General features: G+C 36.5%; 2 protein-coding genes across 2 annotated transcripts; one reads left to right on the top strand and one right to left on the bottom strand.

The window, feature by feature from the left end:
- The first annotated feature begins 108 nt into the window (after positions 1-108).
- On the top strand, positions 109-3,723 carry LOC107764889 (uncharacterized). The gene is made up of 3 exons (XM_016583474.2): positions 109-1,042; positions 1,849-2,237; positions 2,782-3,723. Exons 1-3 carry the CDS (start codon positions 676-678, stop codon positions 3,244-3,246), a joined length of 1,221 nt encoding a protein of 406 aa, XP_016438960.1. The 5' UTR covers positions 109-675; the 3' UTR covers positions 3,247-3,723.
- A 1,122-nt stretch (positions 3,724-4,845) lies between these two features.
- On the bottom strand, positions 4,846-14,954 carry LOC107803500 (magnesium transporter MRS2-5-like). Its single transcript, XM_075240574.1, has 7 exons — positions 14,681-14,954; positions 9,127-9,749; positions 7,242-7,312; positions 6,639-6,767; positions 6,219-6,560; positions 5,311-5,358; positions 4,846-5,117 (listed from the first exon to the last, which is right to left on the bottom strand). The coding sequence occupies exons 2-7, from the start codon at positions 9,560-9,562 to the stop codon at positions 4,887-4,889; spliced, it is 1,257 nt and encodes a 418-aa protein (XP_075096675.1). The 5' UTR covers positions 9,563-9,749; positions 14,681-14,954; the 3' UTR covers positions 4,846-4,886.
- Between the last annotated feature and the right edge of the window lie 3,116 nt (positions 14,955-18,070).

The following is an 18,070-nucleotide window of genomic DNA, read 5'->3' as shown; positions in this document are numbered from 1 at the left end:
ATGATAACTAATTTGCTATTATACGTTATTAAACTATATTGATCGCGTAAAATTTTTTATACTATCTGTGTATATAACTTAAATCGTGTTGTTATCTACGGAATTATGCTATGTTCTTTGTGGATTTTCAGAAGGGATAATGTTACTATCATAGTTTCCACGTCTTCCTTATCATTGAATAAGTAATTAATTAGTAGCTTTTCGTTTTCCAGTTCATACTTTCTCCATTTCTTTCTTTTCTTTTTTTCCTAGTACAACTTGTTTTTTAGATCATCTACAATCCAATAATATTTTAGCAGAAATAACTTCCATTCTCTCTAAAACCTCAAAGATTGGTAGCTTTGATAGTTTTCTTTTTTTCAAACAGTGATGTCCAGATCAGCTTGTACGTACATCGACTATTTCAAGGTATACCTACTAGCTAGCTCATACATGTATTGGCTAAATCTGTCCACCAAAGCTTAAGCTAATGGAAAGAAATCTCCGGAATTTTCATTCAATTTGAGGGTCGGCTATATGAGTCTGCACTATTCATATCGCTCCGTTTAAGCTCGTCTTAGTCCAATTATAATGAATGTTCATTGTAATAATATTAATCTTGGAGCCTTAGAAAGGAAAGATCAATTTTTTGAAGAAATAAGGTATAGTTTTGCTTGTGCATGAAGATAAAAGAATATGGAGTTTTGGGTTGTTGTAGCAGCTGCAGGTGCTGGTTATGTAGCACAGTATTTGCAAAGTTCATCAGACAATAAGGACAACTTACTACAGCAAAAGCAATTTTCTAAAATCTCAACACATGAGCAATCAGATAACAAGAATTTGGTGTACCAAATACGTGAAAATCTTTGTCCATTTCGAAGATTAGCTCAAAAAAGAGCTAAAAAAGAAATTACTGATGAAGGGGTTTTCGGATTCAGACGTCTTAATCTTGATTCATCAGCAAATTGCGAGTTTGAGGTCCAATGGGAACCAGGAGATTATAATGGAAGAGAGCATACAATTACCTGGAACAAAGTTTCTAGTGGACAATTCAATTCAACAGGTTCTTTCAACTTCAATTATTATACCAAAATTTATTTTACACTGATAATATAAAGAACTTGTATGCTATCACTGTACTTTAACTTAGTGAAGGGGAGTCTTGGCGTAACTGATAAAATTGCTGTCATGTTACCAGGAGGCCACGGGTTCGAACCGTAGAAACAACCTCCTACAGAAATGCAGGGTAAGCCTGTATACAATAGACTCTTGTGGTCCGGTCTTTCCCTGGACCCCGCGCATAGCAGGAGCTTAATGCACCGGGGTGCCCTTTTTATAGATTACCATCCAATTTATTTGGACTTAACTATATATACTAATAATATAACGAACTTTTACGCTATCAGTATACTTTAACTTATTGTAGAAGGTAACCTACCTTATTTTCTAGGTTACTAATCTCACTTTTTTATGGATGGTTACCTATAATAATCATAGGGGACATGTTAGTATGCAAGTTTCTTTTACATGGCCGGTTTATATAAGTTAAACTCAATTTATCTCAGTTGATCTCATATATTCTTGTTTCATTTTCATTTTCACTTTCTTGATGCATAAGTTTCTACTTAAGGAATCTCTTGATATTTATGCAAAGTTATCTATTTTTTATGTATAGTAATGCTTTATTTCTTCTTTATTCTTATTGTTCCTTGAGCTGAGTGTCAATCGGAAACAATTTCTCTACCTTTATAGGGTAGGGTAAGGTCTACGTATACACTATCTTCACCAGACCCCATTTATGGTATTAAACTGGGTTTGTTGTTGTAGTAATGCTTTATTTCTGATTCTACTTTGCCTTGATTCAAGCAGGGCTACCAAATGGATTGGCTCTATTTTATATGGGAATCATTACTGGAATGATGTCTGCTATTACTGCAAACAGAGGAGAGATAGAAAAGGTAAATGAGAAGTTAAAGTGGAGCAAGAATTTAGTTCAAGAATTACAAGAGGAGCCCGTGAAAGAGATTGCTACTGATGGCTATGAAAAGCCAAATCTATATAGTCCCTCTATGTCAGCTGTTGAGCCAATGTCATCTTCTTCTGAAGTTCAAGTTAATGAACCAAAAACTAGTGAAAACACAAATCATCAGGTAGCTGAGAATCACGAATCGATGAGTGAAATTGAGGCAGAGCTTGAAGCTGAATTAGAAAGGTTGGAAATGAGCATGAAGGTTGAAAGATTATCTGATTTTGTTGAGGTAAGCCTGCATTTAGCTACACTTTTACTGGTATTTTAGAAAATGCCCTTTTTGAGACTTTGACTAAGGCGACCTTAAATGGAACGACATAGACAGTTAGGATTCATATAGCCGACCCCAACTTGCTTGAGATTGAGGCACACTTGTCATAATCCTAGTCACACTTGTAACTCCACCTTTCTGCAAAAGTATAGTCGGTTCTAATCACCCGAAAAAGGACGATTACACAAGGTTAACAGCCAACATAAAACTAACTTAATTATGACAAATCCTCAAATAGCGACAAATATAAAGGATCATATAGCTGACGTCTTCTAGTCTGGGATTGAGGTGTAGTTGATTGATTGATTGAATCCTATTCAAACTCATAGATGTTGGTCTACATAAAAGAAAGCATAGACTTCATAATTAATTTGGTGTCTGTGTTAACAATACTTGGAGATCTACTGCTGTTTAACTTTTTATCACATCATCTAAGTCTCTTCAGTCTTCCTTCTGTGACTAACTAGAGTTGTATTCTGATTTATGTGTTTCACTTTTGCAGCTAGATCCAGAAGATGAAGTAGATGTGGCTCAAGGAGAGTTGAAACTAGATTACCTCAATATGCAGTGTTCTGATTCATCAGAATCAGAATGGGATACTAGTGAAACTAGGATTTATCATTCTAAACCTGCAAATTATCCTGTTTCCCCGAGGGAACTAAGCTTGCGCCTGCACGAGGTAATAGAATCCAGGCTTGAAGCTCAAATTAAAGAGCTTGAAACAGCCCTTTACAACAGCCAAATCAGAGCTTATTCATTGGAAGCACAACACATTCTATCTCAAATGGACTATGCATCGAGTGAATCGGAGTCTTCTGCATATCCACAAAGTCCATATTGTTATCATGAGGCCAATGAAGATACCATCAGGACCATGCATGGAAGTGAAACTACTTTTGAAATTGATATAAGAAGTCCTCCTCTAGATATAGCACTGATTGATAGACCAAACATGGAGGGAAAATGATCTTGTTGATATTATGTTAACATGACATCTGAAGATGGCTTATATCTTCATGTCTTGGAGAAAATGGGCAGGGAGAAAATGAGGTTGTTCTTTACATATTTTTGAGAACTTGATCAGCATCAATTTGTAAAGGGGAGCCTTGGCGTAACCGGTAAAGTTGCTGCCATGTGACCAGGAGGTCACGGGTTCGAGCTGTGGAAACAACCGCTTGTAGAAATATAGTGTAAGGCTACGTACAATAGACCATTGTGATCCGACCCTTCCCCGGACCTCGCGCATACTGGGAGCTTGGTGCACCTGGCTACTTTTTTTTTTTATCAGCATCTGTTTGTCTTACCTTATTGTTTATGCTAGGTCTGTGTCTTCTACTCTTGTCACAATAGAGAAAAGATGTACAGTGTACATATAAATATTGAGGAAATATGTATAGATCAATAGACATATTGGTGAGAGAGTGTCAATATATTTTGCTTATGATGATGTATGTATAGCTGCTCAAGAAAAGGAAGAATACCCACCCAACCCTCACAAAGAACAAAAAAAGGAGAATAAAGCTCCAAAACCAACTACAAAGTTTCAAGTATTATAAAATAAAAGCAATACAGTAAAATGTAAATAAGAAGAGATAGAAAGAAGGAAGAACTTTTTTCTTCTTTAACTTTGGTGTATCTTTCCATTGCAATTACATAGCCTTTTATAGGCATAAAAAGTAAAGATGATGGACATAAAATAGGAGATTTAATCTTTAAGCTATTCACAACATGGGCATCCAATGTAGCATCCAATGTACAAACTATTTATAACATCAAGTTATTTGAATTATTTCTTGCTCCCAAGTTAGCTTTATTATATTACTAGCAACAGATCTAAGTTTAAACTCTATGGGTTCAATTTTAAGATTTTTAATAGTAAACTCATTAAAGTTATAGTTCATATCTACTATTTATTGCAATTTTAGTAATTTTTTATACATAAATTTATACTCTACATAGAAAATACCGGTTCATCTGAACCCGCTATCTTGACGCTAGATATGCCCCTGACTACTAGGATAGATGTGGCAGGATCATGTGCTAGGTGACTAGGCATGCCACTAGAAGAGGAGTGACAAAGGTTCATCTATAGGACCATTACCAAGTAGGAAATGCCAACAAACAAGTCCAAGACAGAGGTGGATGGAGCCTTCGTGATGTGGGTTCGACTGAACCCATTATTTTCAACATAGAACATAGATGTAAACAAACAAAATTACAACAAAATTAGATTCTAAACTCATAATTTCGGAAGTGCAAAGAGTTTAGTGCCAAGAACCATAAATGTTGAACACATTTTGTTTACATCCTAGATTCGCCTTTGGTCCAAGCTGAGAAACTCAATGAGAAAAAACACCAAAAGATCATCACTACATTCTCTGCAAGTAGAAAGGCATATACATATGGAGAAAACTTCATCTCCGGCTAGTCTATTTTTCTGCAATCAAATACAGAAAGCGAGAATAGTAGGCTCAGATAAAAGCTAATAAAAATTCGGCACTATCAAGTTACTGCATAAAGGGGCTCCCAAGCAAGACGAGAGAACGAAGAATCAAATGACCGTGTGGCAATTTCAACTCCACCTTCATTTAAAATGTTAAGATTTGTTTACAGTGGAAAGAGTTTCTTATGCTTAAAGTAAATCAAGAAAGCAATGTACAAGACCAAACAGAACAATCCAGTAATGATAAGAACCCAGTTAAATCCATCTGGATCGTTAAAAACCGTGGTTTTCAGGTTCATTCCGAATACTCCAGTCACCATAGCAAATATAGCAGCCACAAAAGTTGCAGCTGTTAGAAGCAACTCAAATTGTATTAGCTGATTCTGGACAGTCCCCTGTTACAGAATAAAAACTGGAGTGAGTTTCATGAGCTTTAACACACACACACACACACACACACACACACACACATATATATATATATATATATATATATATATATATATATATATATATATATATATATATATATATATATACACAGAAACAAGTGAACACTCAAAGATACTATCTGCTTGTTAGTCTTACCAGTTTTATATTGATCAGATCCTCTGTATCGTCGATATATTCTTTAAGCTGCAACACCAGAGACAATGGAAGTGAGAAATACAAAAAAGGGAAAGGAAACGAGTTATTGGCTATGTTGCTCATACTCTCCGAAAATATCGTAAGGTGTGTGTTTGATCCTCCAAAAGTAGGGTATTTTTGGAGGACCTAACGGGGGTGCGGCAGCATTTTGAAGAGTACACACAACTATTGGGAAAGATCTCGGCCTATGCAATTTTTGACTCTATTGAAGATCTCTCATGTCCTGTGTTCGGTTTATGAGACTAAGATAAGCGGTTTGACTGAACCCCGTGTAGTCCGCAGTATATTCTCCCAGAATTATTCACACATAAAAAGCTAATAACTAGGGGTAGATTAAGTACTTAAACAACTTACATCCTAAAGAAAAAAGAGAAAGAAAGTGAATGAGTCGCCCAAGGTTGGAAAGAAATGTAGGGGTCAAACGGTAATATAAGGTCGATCGGAAACAACCTCTCTATCTTCGCAAGGTAAGGGTAAGGCAGCATAAACATTACCCTCCACAGACCCCACTTGTGGGATTACACTGGGTTTTTTGTTGTTGTAAATAGTAATATGAGGTCTACTTAATTTACCCACTAATATATTAATCAGGTGCTAGATTATTCCCATAATTCTCCCCTTATCCATAAACCAGAACCTGAGGCTATATATAAGGAATAAAATTTAAGATTGTTGAATTTTTTTGTTGTTGGTCAGAATGGTAATTTATCTCTAAAAGCATCTCTTGAATCTATCAGGAACTGCTTACTTTATTCTAATGTAATTAATGTTGCACTATAAATATAAGATTTTGTGGACAATATTCAAGAAGGAAAGCAAGTAAGTAGCTTAACATAAGAATCTCTTACTGATAACAACTTGTTGAGAGTGCTGTCAATGACAACAAAGTATGCTTCAAGCAACATTTCAAGTTGATCGATATTTTCTTGACCATTAGATGAAGCTGAAAAGCTTCCGTATTTGCTTGAGCTCACATTACTGAATGCTCGTTGCAACTTCTGCACCCCCGAAGTTGATGATACAGGTGAGATCGGAGCAGATCTTGCTGCTCCTCTATTTTTGCCAAATATATCTGGTTGATCATATAAATCATTATTAAGAAAATCCTCCTTCCTTTGTTTCTTCTCTGTTAAGTACATCTCAGCCATGTCACCGTCATCATCCATTAGATGTTCTATTTCATCACAGACCTGAACATTTGTTTAAAAAGTTTATAAAGCAGCCTAAGAAGTTACCAAGCGTTGTCAGACTGTGTACTACAATCATACCTTTTGGACTCGCTGAGTCAAGGCAAGCAGCTGACCTTTCAATCTACGGACTCGTTCCAGATTTAGAGTGTTAATAGATGATGCCAGTTCATCAAGAACTGGGTATATTTCCAGTTCTAATTCTTTCACCTGTTAAATTTAGAACGAAATGAAAAATAAGTTTTGATTAAGAACATATATTTAATCATGAGAAATTACTGCAATTTGTTTGAGGTACTGGATACAGAGAAAAGAAAACCATGTAAAAGTGCACTTATATTTTTCGGCCAACACCTCACAGTATGGTAATAATAAAACTGAGTAATAAACAGCATGGAGGGGATAATCTAACATCCGAAAGCAATTGATGCAAAGCATCTTGAATCCATTATTAGTTAACCAACAAAGAACAAATGAAAGCTCTTAACTTAGAATGGATCAAACTGCAATTGAGCTTTAAGATATTCTATAACTCCTCTTTGCAGTTCTTGATGGTCCTTATCGCATTATGCATCAATGGCATATATTAGTGCAAGTATATTATTGCCTACTATGGACAGAAATATTGTAGTTTATTACAGAAAGAAAAGTTTCAATCAGCCACCAAGTGAGTCTGCCGCATACCTGAGCATCAAGAGACAAGCAAGTTAGCTCCAAAGCAAGCTCAAGGGCTCTGAATTCGAAAGGAAGACCATCTGAATTAAAACACCACTCATAGTGAAAATTTTGAAATATATCAAATTTACCATAAATCAAATGACACATCACATTGGAATAAAATGGATATAGAGGATTCATAGAACAGACGCGAACAAGTTCGGAATGGTGTATTTGCTGTTGTATCAAATGGCATATGACATTATAGTAAATAAATGAAAAGGAGAGAACATTTCAGAATAATCACCGTAATTACATGCAACACTCAAACAACAAAAACACCATCCGTTGCTGAACATGCTCAAGTATCGTACATTTATAATAGAGGGGATAGGCTCAATTGCTTCTAATAGCTATAGATCTGTTTCACTGACAAGTGAAGAGCTATAGATAATAAGTATAGAAGTTTGATCAAATTAAAGTCAAAGATGTAAGCCAAGCTGTCATTCGAGAGCACCGACAAGGAGGAACCAGAAACATTTTAAGGCTAATTTTTCTATTTCTTTCTGCAATAGCAACAACAACAACAACAAACCCAGTGTAATCCCACAAGTGATGTCTCGGCAGACCTTACCCCTACCTTCAAGAAGGCAGAGAGAAGGGCAAAACTCAAAAGTAGCATTTGTGAAAGATCTTAATAAGTGCATGCTACATGGACAGAAGCAGCTGGATAACAAACTTGGAGTTCAAGAAAGACTATACTCAATACCTTTAATGTTTATCAGTTTTCTTTTTTCCTATATTTCCTTTTAAATGAGATCTTTATGCCCATGATGCACAGTTAGTGTCATGGAAATATCGCGGTTACACAAGATAAAATTTCCAGAATAAAAAGTCATTTTCCAATAGTGATAAAAAAAAAAAAAAAAAACTTATAGCATTATGCAGGTACTCCATTCTTTTACTTTAAATGATTCCCCTTATTTATGCAGACTCACGGACAGCTTCAGATTCTATGAGAAAAAGCTAAAGGAGCCAAGAACTGTTTCAGGACTTCTTGATCTGTGGGGTGTGTGCGTATGTGGGGTGCTCAGAAGTTCTATTATGCTTGTACAAACATATTGACAATCGTTGATCAAATACCAGATACAAATATTAAAAAGAAAAACCAAACAACAAGTGGTTTCACTCCCAACATGGAACGGCACAAGCTTACCCCTTATTCAACTTTTCTCATTGAGGGGGAAGACTAATCGATTTTAATAATTAATCTTGCATTTCTTGTATTAGTGGTACCCATATGTCCAATGACTTAGAGTTACATGGATCTGATTCAAACATAAAGACTGCCATTTCTATGATTCCAATGTAGGCGCCTTACAAAAATAGGCTCTCTGTATTCCGCTCTTTACTAATACTAATCTAACTCTGAGAAGTACAGCTGTGCGATTTGTTAGTCTTTTTTGCCTTTCCAAGAGTGAGACAGGTTTTTCCATGAGAAGTAGTTTTTCACTTCTCCTTTTAACCCTGGAATGCAGAGTCTTAAGTGCTAGTATATCCAAGTAGTTTCTGAAACTGTTAGTTTGCTTTCAATACATTAACCATTATCTCACTTTTCAAGTTGGTCTAGTGGGTCTTGAAAAGCCACAACTAACAGTTAAACCAGCACGGAGATATAGCAGAGACTTAATGGAGGGCGGAATAGTTTATTTTTGTCAAAAGTATGATGCAAGACAATTAAAGATTGTCTAAAGCTATGTAGAGACGAAAGGAAGCAACCTAGCTATAAGCTTGCACGGAATAGAATTTACTGGCTTTCAACTCTTCCACAGAAACTAGTATACACTGGTTTCGTCGCTTTGAGAAAAACTAAGATTTGGTGCAGAAAGACTAAATAGAAATGGGAATTTACCCGGCTGATCTTTATTTGTCTGAAGGCGTTTACACAATTCAGACTCGTATTGCAGTACACAACCATCCAAAGAATTCATCAGTATAACCTCATCAGCTGTGATGACGCATCTGATCTGTTCAAGGTTTACCACAATAGCTTGCTCTCGCCCTAATATCGTGGAAGGATAGATAAACTTAGGGTCCAAAAGACGGAGATCCCGGGCTGGTAAAGCACAATGTCTCATAACAGTAGCCTTATCCAATTCCAAAATCTTTGAATTCCCATGCTCATCAATCTTTATCCAAGAGCGACTCCCATGACCTTGGCCTCTCCTCTTAAGACCAGGAAGACCTGGCCCGTGAAAGTTGTTATTTGCCTGTACATCTGTATTAAATCTAGCAGACGTAGATTCTTGAAAATCTGTAAAAACAAATTGACCATTTTCTTCTGCCATTTGCTTTCACGTTCTGTGAGTTAGTAACAAATCTCAGAAACAAAGATTTCAGCATTGAACAAAGCCACTAGTACTCTTAAGCCAACTGCAGCACTGTTGCTTTTAGCCGAGTGTTAGTGTAAGCAACAGCAGTAGCTCTTCTTATTATAGTTCCTGTAACCTTTTTATTTTTCATATCTGCCTGCTCCTGTAAGACAAATTGTGAACAGAACGGATAAAGAAATAATTGTAACTTATCAAAGAACAAAACAAATAGATGTAATTTTCACTAATAGCTTCATCTGGACACCAAACAACATAAGTACATAAGAGCCTCAGAACAAAATTCATAAGCACGTTAATCCTGAATCACGCTTCCCAAATGGTTACTAAAAAATGAGACAAACACGTGGTCATTGGTCCAATCCTAAACGTCCCCTTGATTTTCGTCCCCCCCCCCCCCCCTCCCTTTCTTTTTTTGCTAAATAATTTTCATATTGGGGCTAGTGCTAGGGGTTATGATGATGTGCATGGCGGGTACGGTTTTGGGGTTAGGAATGAGGGAGGTAATTCACTGTTGGATTTTGCTAGAGCTTTTCATTTGGTTATAGCTAACTCGAGTTTTCCGAAGAGGGAAGAGCACCTGGTCACTTTCCGAAATTCAATGGGCAAGACTCAAATTGATTATCTTCTCTGCAGGAAATGCGATAAAGGTATGTGCATTGACTGCAAGGTCATCCCAAGTGAGCACCTCACGACTCTACATAGGCTCCTAGTTATGGACCTAGAGATCAAGAGGAGTAGGAGGAAGAGGGCGGGGTGCAGGCAACCTACGATCAAGTGGGGTAACTTGACCAAGGACAAAGCTTAGGAGTTAGGGGAGAAGTTGTTGGCTATGAGGGCCTGGATGAGTAGGGGGGACGCGTCTAGTATGTGGTTCACGACTGCAGATTACATTAGGGTAGCTGCTAGAGAGGTCTTAGGGGTCACAAAGGGCTCTCCTAGGTGTCATAAAGGGGACGGGGGGTGGAATGGAGAGGTTCAAGGTAAAGTGGAAGCTAAGAAAGCTGCATATTTGAAGCTAGTAGAGAGTACAAACGAGGAGGAAAAAAGCACTTATCGGGAGTGTTACAAAAAGGCTAAGAAAGAGGCGAAGTTAGCAGTTACGACGGCTAAGAACGCGGCGTTTGCTCGTTTGTACGAGGAGCTCGAGGGCAAAGGCGGGGACAAGAGGTTGTACCGGTTGGCCAAGGTGAGCGAGAGGAAAGCCCGCGACTTAGACCAAGTCAAGTGCATCAAGGACGAGGATGGAAAAGTGTTGATGGACGAGGCACTTATTAGGAGAAAATGGCAGACATACTTCCATAAACTGTTGAATGAGGAGGGGGATAGACGCATTGTGCTGGTGAGTTGGAGCACTCCGAGAGTCGGCGGAATTTTGGGTACTGTAGGCGGATTACAGTAGAGGAGGTGGAAGGGGCGATGCGTAAGATGTGCAGGGGCAGAGCGACGGGGCCAGATGAAATTCCGGTGGAATTCTGGAAGAGCGCGGGGCGGGCAGGTTTGGAGTGGCTCACTAGGTTGTTTAATGTTATTTTTAAGACAAAGAAGATGCCCGAAGAATAGAAGTGGAGTACGATGGTTCCGCTTTACAAGAACAAGGGTGATATCCAAAATTGCAATAATTATAGGGGTATCAAGCTGTTGAGTCACACTATGAAGGTTTGGGAGAGGGTGATGGAGGCCAGGGTGAAGAGGTGTGTGTCTATTTCCGAGAATCAGTTTGGATTCATGCCGGGGCGTTCGACTACGGAAGCGATTCATCTGGTAAGGAGAATAGTGGAGCAGTACAGGGAGAGGAAGAAGGATTTGCATATGGTGTTTATTGACCTTGAGAAAGTATACGATAAAATTCTGAGGGAGGTCCTGTGGAGGTGTTTGGAGGTTAGCGGTGTTCCGGTAGCATACATTAGTATGATTAAGGATATGTATGATGATGCTAAGACTCGGGTGAGGACTGGGGGTGGTGACTCGGAACATTTCCCTGTGGTGATGGGGTTGCACCAGGGATCGGCTCTTAGCTCATTTTTATTTGCCTTGGCGATAGATGTATTGTTGCGTCACATCCAAGGGGAGGTGCCTTGGTGCATGCTATTTGCCGATGATATAGTGTTGATTGACGAGACGCGTAGCGAAGTTAACGCGAGGTTGGAGGTTTGGAGACAGACCTTGGAGTCTAAAGGTTTCAAACTGAGTAGAACCAAGACAGAATACTTGGAGTGCAAGTTCAATGACGAGACCCATGATGCAGACGTAGAGGTTAAGTTTGATGCTCAAGTTATCCCCAAGAGAGCGAGTTTTAAGTATCTCGGGTCTATTATCCAGGGTAACGGGGAGATTGACGAAGATGTCGCGCATCGCATTGAAGCGGGATGGATGAAGTGGAGGCTCGCTTCCGGTGTTTTGTGTGATAGGAATGTGTCGCTAAGACTTAAAGGTAAGTTTTATCGAGTGGTGGTTCGACCGGCTATGCTGTATGGGGCTAAGGAGGACAAGATGCGGGAGTCGAGGCTGAGATAGTTCAGACATGTTAAGAGAAAAAGCATGGATGCGCCTGTTAGGAGGTGTGAGAGGTTGGCCATGGAGAGTTTGAGAAGAGGTCGAGGTAGGCCTAAGAAGTATTGGGGAGAGATGATTAGGCAGGACATGGCGATGCTTCAGCTCACTGAGGACATGACCCTTGATAAGAGAGTGTGGAGGTCGAAGATTAAGGTAAAAGGTTAGTAGGTAGTCTATAGTTGTTCACCGATAGTCTTAGTAGTATGCATGTCCCTTCATATTCTTAGATTTTTATTATGTTATGTGGTTTTGTTCGCCTCAGGTACTGTATTCTCTGTTGCTATTATTTGGTACCACTTATCCTTTATCTCCCCCTTTTTTTTTATCTACATCTTTTTCCTTCCTTGCTTTCCTCTTCTTCTTGCCCTTCCTGAGCCGAGGGTCTATTGGAAATAGCCTCTCTACCTGCATTAGGTAGGGGTAAGGTCTGCGTACAGACTACTCTCCCCAGACCCCACTTGTTGGGATCAAACTGGGTTTTTTGTTGTTGCTAAATAATTTTCATATCTTCATCAAAATAAGTTCCTTATGTCTAAGCATAGGCCAAAATCAGGGACATGCAAATCCTATTTCAACAGCATATGTCCGTTGCATTTGCATTCATGGAGATTAAGAATTAGGAATTAACTAAAGGAGTCTGATATCATGGTTTCATAATCTGCAAAATAAGAAATGGAGGATATCTAAAGAGGAGATTTTAACTTGAACTTCGTACAAGCTTATCCAAGCATTCATGTATGTTCCTACCCAAATCCCAATTACACAATGAGAAAGTGTATTGCAAGCATAATAAGAGATCCACTCTGAAATGCAAGTCCAGTTCATGCAACCCCAAACTAAGAGTAGCATGGAAACTCAAATTCCAACATCAAAAAAGATCATTACACACGCGAAAAAAGGAAGAGTTAGAAGATATCTAAATAGGAGGTTATAACTTGCCTTAGTATAAATTATTCATGCACTTAAGCTCCTGATCCAACCCCAATTCCATGATAAAAAGGTATGACAAGCATCAAACAAATGCACATTTGCATGTATATGAAATGTAGAACTATATATCGAAATCGAGCTTTTTTTAGATTCTTTATTTTATTTTTTATTATCTATTTTACAACTTAGAAAGAATGACATTGTTGCTATGGTTGATCAGATACTGAATAAACGAGTATCTCCTTTAGATGGAATAAGGTTCTCTTTCAAAAGTAGTTTTGTCCCATCGGCTAGAGCTTGAAAACTTTTTATGCCACATTTCCTTATGCCTAGTATACAAATTTGACTTTTCTTGTTTGTGGGTAGGTTTAGTTAATATAGTTATTACGATTGAGTTATACTAAAATTAGATCTCACTCTTAATCATCCATAGAGTGTTTCAAGCTTTTGATCCGTTTAATGAAAAAGATTGGCATATTTTTTTTCCTCCTCCTTCCTATTAAGAATACAAATCTATTGATACATGTCATGAGCTTATGGCATTGAAATCTGGCAATAGTAACATAGTGTAACATAGTCACACTACTCCCCACTCAGTTTTCATGCAACCAAAGATCAAAAACAGCATGGAAACTCAATTCCAACGTCAAAAATAAATTTCCGCAAACTCAACACTATTCCACAAGAAATCAATAACCATGTTAAAATCCATAAACCAGTCAAGAAACTTTTTTTCAATTTCAAAGACTCAAACTATCTGGTGCATATTCATAGTGAATCCTGGCCGCTACCAGCTTAACTAAATGTCTATTCAGCAAATAAATAGCAGCTTTTTTTATAAATATGTATGGTCTTGGATCATCAATAATGATTTTTCTTTAGACTTCGGATACTTGATCGACCCACTTACTTCTATTATGTCAATATTAATCACTACTGTTGGAATCATGGTTCTTACTTATAGTGATAATTAGGAAGGGGAACCTTGTAGCAACGGTTAGGAGACAAAGCTTGTCTCTGTGTGACCTATAGGTCACGGGTTTGAGACTTCGAGCCGTGGAGTCATCAGGGTAGGCTGACTACATAAAATCCCCTTGCCTTCTCCCGACGCTGCGTGAATGTGGAATGCATTGTGACAGGACTGCCCTTTTTTATTCATAGTGATAATTGTACGGCTACACTAAAATAGCTATAAAAGAGCAAAAAGTTCGAGTCTTGACACTAAAAATTAACAGTACACTGCCCTATTTACCCAATATTGAACCCCCAAAGATTACAAAATCCTCAACTATAGACAACTGAAGGCTAAGAAAATTCAAGCTCAAATAAAGAGAAAAAATACACTAAAATAGGTGTGGGGAGAAAAAGCACAAAATTTGAATCTTTTTATCAGTTTTTTGATTGGTAAGCACAAATTCTGAATCTTGACACTCAAAATTCACAGTATACTGAACCACAAAAGATTACAAAATCTTCAACTATATAAAGCACTAATCACTACGAAAATTAAAACCCATGAGCATCTCAAATCAAGAAGCTGAATTAATAAAACTCAAAACACAAAAGTGGCAGCAAAGAGAAAGCTCATACCTTTTTCAAGAAAATGTTTTTTGGGCTTAAAGGGCCTGCAACATTCTTGAAGTCAAAGGGAGAAAAGAATACAAAAGGTGAAATGAATACAAAAAGTGAAAAACAAGTAAATGAGAGCACGTTTTACACACTGAAGATTTGCGGTGAATAATAAAGTAGTAATAATTGGGGAATGGGGAGCGAAGGGTCCTAGGAATCTGGATGAATCAAACGAGGATCTAAGATCAAGTGGACAACGTAGCTACAATCTAAACCGTTTGTTTTTACAAACTGTGAGGAAAAGAATACTAGAAAGGAAGGGAAAATAGGATGGATAGAAAATGAAGGAAAAGAATGTGAAAATACCTTTTCTAAATTGGGAAATGACATTTTATAGCCGCTCTCAAAATAATAATCGAAAATATACATATTTTTTGTATATTTATATATTTTTTTGTATGTAATATACAAAAAATATATAAATTTGTTAATCGAGGTAAATAGTTTCGGCTGCGGGTTAAAAGTAATTTTTGTCCTTTTAAAAGAAGAATTAGCCCAATAACCACTCACCTAATTTTTTAAACTAAAAATAGCAGGCAAATATATAATATATGTATAATTCATGAATAATATATATATAACTGTATATAATCTATATATATTGACAAAAAAAAGTAAGCATTAAATTCGGCCGGCTATTTCTATAACAAAACAATCCCTTTTAAAATCCCTTGTTTGGTTAAGACTCAAGGGGGATAAGACAATATGGAAAGAAAATTATTTAGGGGTGAAATAGTCATTTGGTTCACTTGATAGTTATGCCAGGATTATAATATTATACCGCGAATGTTTTTTATGCAGTGATTAATAATAATAAATCATTATACATAAATTACTTATTTTAAAAGATCTTTAAATAGTTTAATTTCAGTATTATTAATACACATATTTTTATTTAATATTATATCATGCATAAAATATTATATAAGTTCATGCATTACTTAATATGAATATGATTTTATTGCCAGATTTTGTGATTAATTGCTTTAATATCACAGCCAAACAACTCCGAAAAGTTAATTGAATTATATATTAAAAAGGAAAAGAAAAGTTTGCATAAAAAGAAACTCTTTCCATCGAAATCCTACAATTTTGCAGAATGATTTTTTTTTTCGCCATTGAAATTGCTTTTAAATTTTTTTCCAACAAATCTTGTCTAATTTTTTTTTTCAACGAACAACCTAAGAGATCTTGTCTAATAGATGCATAAAAATGACTGAAAGATTAACTTTTCTTTACACTATTTTTTTCATTTTTCCCCAAAATTACAGAGAAAAAATAAGTGTTCATTTTCTGTCTTTTCTTCATTTCTCTTGGCTTACAAGCAAAGGGACAATGGTTTATACCAATATTATAACTTATAATTTACTTTTCATAAGTAGGAATCTTGTCAGATGTCACAGTATATTCCTTTTAATTCTTTCTACTTTTAAATTCGGATCTGAAATATAGAGATATTCACATTGCATTGGGAAAAGAGTATTAAAATAGTAAAACTCGTCCTAACTTGGAATATGATGCTCCAACTTGTGACTCTTGTTGTTTGGTCGGGGTATAAAAATAGTACTCAATAAAATGTATCAATAATATTGAAATTAATTATGCTTAAATTATTTTTATCAATAGTTTGGTTTTGTGTATCAAAAATAGTATGCATATACAAAAATATTCTTAAAAACGGTTGAAAGGATTAGGAAAAAGATTTAAAAAGGCGGTACTATCTTTATATATGTTTATCCATATATTAAAGGTTATGATATTGCTAATGTCATGGTTTACTATGTATGAGTATTTACCCTTAAAATTAGATAACAATTAAACTTATAATGTATGTAAACATGTGATTTTTGATATTCCCCAAGATTTTTTATATTTTAGCATGTAAATGTTTAGTTTAGGCCTAATATCGCTATTTTAATTAGTTTTGACTCACAAAAAATGAAAATTACAAGAAAAATAGTTTCATTAACGTTTTGTAGTCATTTTTAATCTTGAAAAATACCAAAAATAGGTTTGTTTTAACGGTTAGTCTTATTTTAATAGTTATTTTATTTAAGTAGGGTTAGTTAGTAAATGAGGTCGTATTTCAGTGTCGTTCACGGAGAAGGAATAAAATTTGGTCTCAGCGACCCATTTTCAGGCCTAATTTTTGGACTTAGCCCATAACAACCCAAACCCAATCCCCCTAAAACCCTAGGAAGACACTTAAAAGGGACCTTAGACAATTTTGGATTGGGAGCCGTTTCTGAAAATAAAACAAAAACCTAAAGATCTAGAGCCTGTTTGGCTTAGCTGATTTAGAGTAGCTGATAATCATTAGCTGCTGAAAAATACTTTTAAGTGCTGAAACTGATTTACAAAATAAGCAGTTACGTGTTTGGATAAAAGTGCTGAAACTAATAATAACAGCTGAAGAACTGGGTATACGAAGAGTTTTGTTTAAAAAGAATTATTTTAGGGATAGAATAGTAAATATTTTGGTCAAACCTAAAGTGCTTATAAGCTGAAATTTGATAAGTTGAGGGAGACCAACTTATGACTTTTTGCTTATTTTTGGCCTTATAAGCACTTTTAATTTTACCAAACGCGTAAATAAGCCAAAAAGTGCTTATAAGCCAACTTATAAGCTTAGCCAAACACCCTCCTAAAACTTTGGACACAAAAAATTATCTGTCGTTTTGAAAAAAGGAGAATCCCGATCAGATTTTCATTCCTTTGCCGAAGAGTCCAAAAACCTTGGGTTTAATCTTCTTCTTCATGAATACAAGAAAACTCAAGACCCTTGAACCTAAGGCAGCCGCCCACCACACCAACGAACCTAATCTCCACAACCCCATCGCCACCAGCGACAAACAGAAAAAGCAGAAAAGTTTCGGATTTTTGCTTTCTCAAAATAGAGTTTATGTGAAGTGTTCGAGTTCGAAACTGGATTTGCCGTCCGAGGTTCGAGTGTTACGACCTGCTGTTCTAGTCCATATTTGGAATACGTTTGAGGTCCGATTTTATTCTTGGCCAGTTCATTTCTGAAAGTTTGTTGCTCTTTGAACTCGCATGGAGGTCTCTCGTCAGTTTAAATTTTGATCATTGTTTTGGGCTCCACCTGAGGTCGACTCCTTACTCTGTTCTCTACTTAATCTAGCTCACGTGCATGATTTATGCCTGTTCGCGCTTCGTGCATTAATTATTATGCTATGACTGATTTTTATTTATTTTTAAATCTGTTTGAACTGAATTTTCAAATATAAACATTGTTGAATTCCTGTTTTTGTGTATATGTGTTGATGCGTGAGAAAGATAATCTTAATGAACCAGTAAATGATTTCAAACGGAATGATAAAAGAATGGACATTA

This window comes from Nicotiana tabacum, chromosome 20, assembly GCF_000715075.1.
Source record: "Nicotiana tabacum cultivar K326 chromosome 20, ASM71507v2, whole genome shotgun sequence".
Taxonomy (NCBI): Eukaryota; Viridiplantae; Streptophyta; class Magnoliopsida; order Solanales; family Solanaceae; genus Nicotiana; species Nicotiana tabacum.
Note: the sequence above shows the minus strand (reverse complement) of the source record. Positions and strands in the feature narration are given on the sequence as shown.